The 8,489-nt window shown below is 41.6% G+C and overlaps 1 protein-coding gene across 1 annotated transcript; it reads left to right on the top strand.

Annotated features, from left to right (window-relative positions):
- Positions 1-1,027: 1,027 nt before the first annotated feature.
- On the top strand, positions 1,028-8,269 carry LRRC32 (leucine rich repeat containing 32). The gene is made up of 2 exons (XM_066341218.1): positions 1,028-1,228; positions 5,833-8,269. The coding sequence occupies exons 1-2, from the start codon at positions 1,142-1,144 to the stop codon at positions 7,771-7,773; spliced, it is 2,028 nt and encodes a 675-aa protein (XP_066197315.1). The 5' UTR covers positions 1,028-1,141; the 3' UTR covers positions 7,774-8,269.
- Positions 8,270-8,489: the final 220 nt, after the last annotated feature.

Genomic DNA, 8,489 nt, shown 5'->3' with positions numbered 1-8,489 from the left:
CTAAACACAGAGCAACTGAAAGGAATTTAAACCTCTGGACACCACTGAAGCCCCCAGCTTCAGCAGAAGTGCCCTGCTCACCCCAAGGGGGTTGCAGATTGAGAGCTTGAGCCCAGGAAGCATGCCAAAATCAGCACTGCAGTCAGCTCCAGGCAAGGGAAGCTCAAGACACGATGTTCTTGAGGGAAGATAGTCAAAATGAGTCTAAGAAGAGCCCAGTCAAGGGGAACCTGTCTGGGGTTGTGATAATCTCACTGACAGACTGCTCTCTTGAGAGCTTAACTTGGATTTTGCTCTCCACTACACCTAATCATGCCCTTCCCTGTTATCTTTTCATAGCATTTTCATGTCTGAACCACCAACCTGGTCTGCAGGAAGGTGTCCATGACCACGGCAGAGGGGTTGGAGCCAAAGGATTGTTAAAGGTCCCTTCCAACCCAAACCATCCTGTGATTCTATGATTCTGTGATTTATGCCACTCATTTTGGGGTGCGCTGCAAAGCAAATGAGGTGTTGAGAGCCCAGCTCTTTGGCATATTATTTCAACCATGGGAAAATTGCACTGCAACACTTCAGGCTTGTGGCTCTGGGAGAAAGCAATGGGAAGACCTGTGTAAAGTTGGGTTTTCCAGCAGCAGTATTTAGCAGAAGGAAGGGAGGAAACAAGCAATTGGACAGCTACTTCAGCCCTAGAGGGCAGCACAAAGTAATAAATACAAACCTGAACTCACAAGCCATCTGAAATCGTCTTCTGTGTGACAAAAGAATGTCAGTCAGGGTGGTGTCCTGTTGTGGCTAATATCCTCAGCTTAATTTGTTGGATCTAAACAGAAACCATTTCCGTTTGAGAGCTCTTTCTACGTGATGTGTCTGGACTTCAGTGGGTGGCCTGGGTATCATTTAGGCAGCATCTGGAACCACACAAACCCATTAAATGCCTTGCATCTTCCTTTTCCCACCAGGCTCAAAGGAATGCAAAGCTACACAGGTAGGTCATAACCTACCTGAGGTGGGTTAATTTATTGCACTGCTTGTGTCCATCCCCATATTCGATGATGATCTGGTGCCTGCTCTCACATGTGTTGACTTCTGTGTTCCTCTGTGCTGAAATCTAACTGTAATTGTTTTTATCTTCAGAACCATGAAACAGATCATCATCTTCTTGCTGGCAGTGGTGAACACAGGAGCCTCTAACTATCATCCCATAGAGGGGACATCCTGTGAAATGGTAAGGAGGGATTCCCACTCAGGTCCTTTGGGACCTGCAATGAGGCTGGGACATTCCTTGTTACAGGCACTGAACAGACAGCCATAGTCTCTGAAAAGGGAAATCCCCAGGACCAGACTTTCTGTGGTGGCAGAGGTGGGATTTGCAGAGTGAGGGGATAGGGAGAGGGTACTCCTCAGGGTATGTCCTTTCTGTAGTGACAGCACATAAGAGGGGTGGAGGAGGGGTGAGGCAGGAAGGATCATTATCTTAGTTTTTTTTTTTTCTGGAGGGGAACTGGTTAAAAGAAATTTTACCTGATATCCCTAAGACCATAGAGGGGTTCTGGGAACTTAGATAGAGAAGACTTAGACCTAAAATCAACTCCTTTCTATCCGGCCTAAGTTCTTTATTCTTTAAATAAAGAATATTCTCTATACCAGCTCTTTTGTAATAGCAGGGAGACTGACCTCCTCTGCCCTGACACAGTATTGCTGCCAGGGAAGTTGCACCTGACTTCTGCTGGAGGAAAAAGAACTGACAAAGCCTCTTGCTCTAGTACAAAATTTTCTCCTTGGATTTTTGCAAGCACCTGATACAATATCATAAATGTTATTCAGACCTGAACTTTCTCCATTCCCTATCAAAGTGTTTCTGACTGTAACTTTTAAAAATCCTTTTTTTTTTTTTTTTTCCCTAAATATTGAAGCTGCTTAGCACAAATCTTCAAGAATTTCTAAAATAGGAAGAAAGAAGTACTTACTAGCTGTACACAGCTCCCTTATGGGACTCAGTGCATTCCTGCCCACCTGCTGTGTTGCTCAACTTCCTGAATTCCAAAGAACTTAAAACCTAGTTTATATAGAATGATCTTGGGAAAGTAACTGAGTAGTTCAGTTCATTGGCTGGAGAGGGAAGATGGATGAAGCTTGGATCCCATGTACCACAGTCAAGTGAAGGCTGGGCAGGACACACAATAATCCAAGCATATTTGTCCCATCCCAGTTTTTGGATGGGTTACAGACCCAGCTGACTGCTGAGAAGTAAACATGTGCTTGTTTCCACCACTTCACCATAAACTGGTTTCAGCAGGCCAATGACCCAAGGCTCCAAGCAGTTAACTGAGATAAGTTTAGCTCTGACAGAAAGCTTCAGTCGGAGATTGGGATGCCCCTCTCAAATAAATGAGCATCTCAGCATTGAGGATGTCGATGCTGATCATCTTCCTTCACTGGATGTTTGCTCCAATGAAAGGTGCCTGTAAACCCAAACACTGTTTAAAGAGAGATGGAGCTATTGGATTAGCTGCTGGGTTCATTGAAGTCCTGCATTACTATTTTCCATCACAGCCTCACTGTTTCACACAGCACTTTCCCTGTGGTGATGCCTTTAGAACAGCAAGGGCTCAGAATTTAATGCTTTCATCTCAAGTCTCCTGGAAGAGAGCATGAGTCAGAAACTTGTGCCCATCTCTGACTCATCACTAGTACTACTGTCATTGAACAAGAACTCCAGATGAGGTTTTACGAAGAAAGCAATCCCCACCAGACACTTGACAAAGGAGTGAGCTGCACTGATTATACAAGTTATAATCTAGCAAGCATATCTACTTGTTTGCAAGACAACAAGGTACAGGCTAAATGTCAGGAGGTTCTTCCTAACTCATGTTGCCTTCCAAGGACAGGCAAGGCTTCAAGTAGAGCATGTTCTACCTCACAAAGAAAGATGTTTCTGCTCATTTATGTTTGCTGGCAAAGGATAAGCTTTGAAAAAATTTACAGAAGGGAACGGAATATAGGAAATTCTGTCTTACCTTGGATTGAGGGAGTGCAAGGACAAGTGCATGACCAGTCATCACAGGTCAGCTGATGTGGCGTACCTGGGCAAACTCTTGAGGTTTGATTCTGTAGCTGAGACTGAGGTAACTTCCCACCTGGGAAGCTCTTCTAGGAATGGCCAAGGACACCACACAAGTGCAGGTCAGTGTCAAGTGGTTGCAGCCCAAGTTCTTTGGCTCAAATATTCATGAGTTGACAAAGAAGAACATGAGTGTAGAATTGGATCCAGCTGTTTTTTCTGTAGGGCTCTTACAAACGTGGATGACAACTTCCTCCCAGTGCTGGGCAGTGAGGAGCTGAAGCAAGAATCCAAATGATGTTCGGCTTTTGAGTTTTGGATCATTTTTTTTCCAGCACATGAACGGGACCAGACACTGAAGGACCAAATGCTCCTCACCCTGCAATGCTTCTTGACAATGGAGTTGAAATAAATTGATGGCAGCACTGGCAAGAAAGATGAAGAAAGAGTATGGGACTGGAAAAACCATCTTTTCCCGTCTCAGGCTGCCAACCTATTGGCTAAGAGGTAGCAGGAGGGGAGATACACCAAAGAGATGGTCCATCCCACTGAGATGTGATTTTATCTTTTCTTCCTACTCCTGATGACGATGAAATTCATGTAGGGGAGTATAAAGGTGTAGAAGATAAGAAATATGACGAGGATCAAAATAGTCAGTGAAAAGAAATGATAGTTTTAAAAGAAATATGGGAAGAGAATTATTATAGGAGCAAATGGCAGACAGTGGGAAGTATAGATTTTATCTGTCCCTTTTACCCCTGGAACATTTCCATGGATTCAGATTAAAGGCCAAATCCTGCAAGATACATGGTGATCTGAGACTGACCTCTCACCCATTGACTTCAGTGAAAACCAGCTGGCTGGCATTGACAGGAGTTGGATCAGAACTTTGCTAAGATACTTTCTCCCAGAAGGAGTGAAGGGGATTCTACACTTGTTGAGATTTGGCTCAAAATGTCTGAAGAAACCTGGCATCTGCCTTAGGCTGCAAAATACCTGCTGCTTTTTCACTCTGGATTTTTTTCATCCTTCTGGCTTCTGCTTCTTCCACAAACCAAATAAAAAAGGCTTCCTTCTCATGCCTTGGAGCTAAGCCCAACTCTAGGCATATTGCAGCTCAAAATGAGCAATTCTATGATGGCTTTCCAGGAAAAAAAATAATGTTAGGGAGAGGCTAGAATTTTTTTTTCTCCCTAATATTTTTATCTGGGGGAGATTTAAGTAAATTGGAGGGGGTGCTGGGAAGGGGGAAGGGTCTCAAGTTTTTGTAGTCAATTTACTTGGGAACTTTGGGAAAGATGTATTATAGGAAGGACTGTGGAGCAGTGTGACTATATCTAGAGTTTAGATGAGCACTGAGACTTCTCTGACACATTTTTCTGTGGTCTCCAAAATTTAGATTATGCAAAAGAGATTCATAAAAGACTGACGAGTGCCACACTTCTCCAAAGCAGACATGCCACTTCATTCACCTCAAAGTTCACATGAAACAGATGGGATTTAATATTTTTTACTTTTAATGTTTCTTTATTATCTGAAAAGATTTGCATCATGGAATCTGGTCCTTCTTCTCCATGGAAATTAAGATTTAGCAGATTTTTTTCTTTATTTATTTCCTTTCTGATCTTTCTACAAATACTGTATGGCCCAGACACCCAAATACATTCATGATAAGAGTTTTTCTCCAGTAAATTAAATGCTGCCTAAGCACTTCACATTCCACTTCCTCACACTGCCGTGTTATTAACAAAATATAGCTAGATATTTATGAAATTATGTTCATGTTCCTGATCTTCCTTATGAACACACACTCCAAATTTGGCCTGGACACAGACTGAAGCCTAGCTGCAGTTAAACAGGCTTGCTTCTGGAAGATGGCTTTGATTTTGACATTGGGTTTGTTTTTTTTTTCTATTTGCTGCTGAGAATTGGCCTGAAAAATATGACCCTCACTGCACCTCACAGCTTTTTTCTCTCTCAAGTGAAGGTTCTACAGAATTTGTCTTTTCTGTGCTGTGTCATGTGTGTTTTGTCAGAGCCGTATCACAGGGCACTCTCCCCATGCAAGAGGAAGGGAACTGTTACCTTAGCAAAAGGATAAATGTGGATAGTAAAAGCAGGACAAGTCTGGAAATTTACATCAGAAATATTTCAGTCATTGAACTACCCATTTTGGGTAAAGGTGCATTACTAAACTAAGCTAAACTAAAGGAAAACATGATCAAATATCTGAGGGTGTGACTGTGAAAGAGAGACAGGTTTTGTGACGTAGGATCCTTACATGTTCTTCCACCTCCTTGCTTTGGGACCCACACTGCCAACAGAGTGAAGCTTTTTCAAGTACTTCTTACTCTTGCAAGTTGAGTTTGAAAAATCTAATACAGAAATGAAAATAGAAAATTAAACATCAGAAATAAAATGAAGAAATGGTGTTGATTGCAATGGAAAAGGGGCAAAACTCCTTCACCTGGGACTATTACAAAGAGTCGGGGAGAAAGGTACAAAAAGGAGAGCTTTCACTATCATACAAAGAAAAAACTACTGTTGTAAGTCAGAGATGCCTTAAAAATGAAAAGACTGCTGTTAGCTGCAGAGAGGTGTTAGGATTGTTGCTCTTGCTATCTGACTATCTGACAGATAAAGTGATGGGATCAGTGTTTCAGGAGGAGGTTCGGCCTGGATCTCGAATGTTATTTTCCTTATATATATCATGCAAAAATGGTTTTAATTTGTCAGATGACAACCTCTTTTCTCTCTTTTTCTGGCAGACAAACTCACAGGTATTTTGCCACAACAAAGACCTCCACCAAATCCCTCATGAGCTCCATCTGAATGTAAACAAAATAGATCTGTCTGGAAATCTGATTCAAAGCATCCCTGAAATGCCATTATCATTTTACACTTCCCTCCAGTATCTGGATTTAAGCTTCAACCAGATAAGCTTCATCACATCCGGAGTGTTTGCACACATGACGAGTTTGCTGGAAATAAATTTAGCCAACAATCATTTACATGAGCTTGCTCACAATGGGACAGAGGGGATTGGACTTTTGCCCAAGGTGGAAATAATGGACCTGTCCCACAACAATCTCTACAATGGGATGGCTGAGTATTTCATTAAACAAGCTCCAACACTGCGGTATCTTTCCTTGGCAGACAACAGTATTGTAATGATATCACACAAGATGTTTCAGGGATCTCCCAGTCTTGTGGAAATTGATCTTCAGAGAAATATTATCATGGAAATAGAAGAAGGTGCTTTTGAGACTCTAGCAAACCTTTCCAAACTCAATCTCTCCACAAATTCCATTACTTGCATCTCTGATTTCAACCTCAGGCAGTTGGAGATACTTGACCTTAGCAGGAATAGCATTGAGACTTTCAGCATCACAAAGACAAATGATGAATATAGTTTAAGAGGTCTGGATCTTAGTGAAAACAAATTGCTTCACTTTCCAGTCTTCCCTCAGGTAAATAAGCTGGTAACTCTGAATTTATCAAATAATTTAATCCAGCTCACTGCTGAATCACTGTATAATAAAATGGACTACATGGATAATGAATGGTTAGATGCTTCTTTTCGTCTCCTTGATCAGAAGCGAAGCAAAAATACGAGTTCTCCCTATTTATCTCAGCTTGTATATTTAGACTTAAGTTATAATGAAATCAAATCAATTCCAGATGGGTTTTTTGAGTCAATGTTGTCCCTTCACACCCTTAATCTCAGCAGAAACTGTCTTCAGGCATTTGCAGTAAGTTATGACAGCACATTGATCTCCCTAATTGTCCTTGACCTGAGCTACAATGCTTTGCAGAACCTTGTCCTCAATACTGGTGCTTTGCCAAATTTGAGGGAGTTTCATATTCAAAACAACAACCTTCAGACCCTGCAATTTGACGTCTTTTCCAGTCTTCATAGCCTCAGACTTCTTAACCTACGGAGCAATAATATCAGCCTTTGCCACACGTACTCAGGATTGGCTAAGCAAAGACTTGCTGGAGAGGAAAGTGGTTGTGTGTCATTTGTCGATTCTCCTTCTCTGCAGTACTTGTACCTGGCTGACAACATGCTGAGCATCCTACCAGCACACACCTTCTACAAGACTCCACTGCTTGTCCTGGATCTCTCCATGAATCCTGGACTGAAAATAGAGCTGAAAGCACTAGCAGGACTGGAGAAGTCTCTGGAATACTTGCATTTACATGGCAATAGCCTGATAGATTTAAATATCGACTTGCCTTGTTTTAGTCACCTTAAGCATTTAAACCTCTCTGAAAATCAGCTGAACTGGCTGCCTAAGTGGGATAGTGGCTCTCCACTGGAAGTTCTAGACCTACGGAACAATAGGTTCAGTACATTAGAGGACAGCAATATTTTAGCATTAGAAAATTCACTTAAAAACTTGTATCTCTCTGGGAACCCACTCGACTGCTGTGGAAACATCTGGCTTTCATCAATGATCCAGAACAAAAATGTCCAGATCCCCAATGTAGAGCACTTAACGTGCCAGTACGTTCAGAGCTTTGGGTATTGGGAAGAAATGCACATTGAGAACATCAGACCAGAAGACTGTGAAAAAGAGGATGTGAAGAAAATCAACATCCTCATTATATTAACATTTGTACTAGTTTTAACTGTCATCATCATTGGTGTGGGTTCATTTTTTTGCTTCCGAAGGCAAAACTTTAGCCATCAGTTTAAAGCATAGGAACACAAAATGCCTTGAAAACTGAAGAAATCAGGTGCTACCCTGGCACTGTGTAGAAATTAAGGATAAAATTCTCATCTCTGAGTTTTAACTGTGGATTTTAAGATGGTTTTGAAGTGTCCCTGAACTGCACCACTGTAGTGGTCTAGGTTGCAGGGACTTGGAAGGAGAATTTGCTCTGTTTTGCACTCGCTTCATTCACATGCAGATCTCCTTAAAAGATTACACAGTGTTAGAAGAGGCCACTGTAAAATTCTGCTGTTGTTTTGAGGGATGTGTAATATAAACTAGCTCAAAAGAAAAAAGCCTCTAAGGTCTTGAGATCTGAGACTTTTCACTAAGCTCAGATGATGCCATCATCCAATTAGGAAACACTTTCTCAAAGTTATGTGCCTCCACAAGATGTTTCGATTTAGTCTGAGCTTTGCTTTTACCTAGCTGGTTAGCTCCTAGCCTTTCTTAAACTAAATCACACAAAGATATGCCAGAGTAGGTCAAAACAATCTTTACTCAGTGGAGTTGGTTGTAAAATTCCCCTTGAGTTCCAAAACAATGAGAATTTAGCTAAAAACAAAACAAACTCAAATGGAAATTTTAAGTAGTGTCCATTGTGCTCCTGCTTACCATTTAGACAGCTGATCATGGAAACCAAAGACCATGTGCTAGGAACTTCCTTGGATATCTCATTTTATTTGTTAGGATGTCCAGTCACTGGG

The sequence above is a fragment of the Sylvia atricapilla genome, chromosome 2 (genome assembly GCF_009819655.1).
Source record: "Sylvia atricapilla isolate bSylAtr1 chromosome 2, bSylAtr1.pri, whole genome shotgun sequence".
Classification (NCBI taxonomy): Eukaryota; Metazoa; Chordata; class Aves; order Passeriformes; family Sylviidae; genus Sylvia; species Sylvia atricapilla.
Note: the sequence above shows the minus strand (reverse complement) of the source record. Positions and strands in the feature narration are given on the sequence as shown.

Coding starts and splice junctions, on each gene's coding strand:
- LRRC32 (XM_066341218.1), top strand. CDS start 1,142: ATGAAACAGATCATCATCTTCTTGCTGGCAGTGGTGAACACAGGAGCC. Junction 1,229..5,832: donor AGGGGACATCCTGTGAAATG/GTAAGGAGGGAT, acceptor TTTTTCTGGCAG/ACAAACTCACAGGTATTTTG.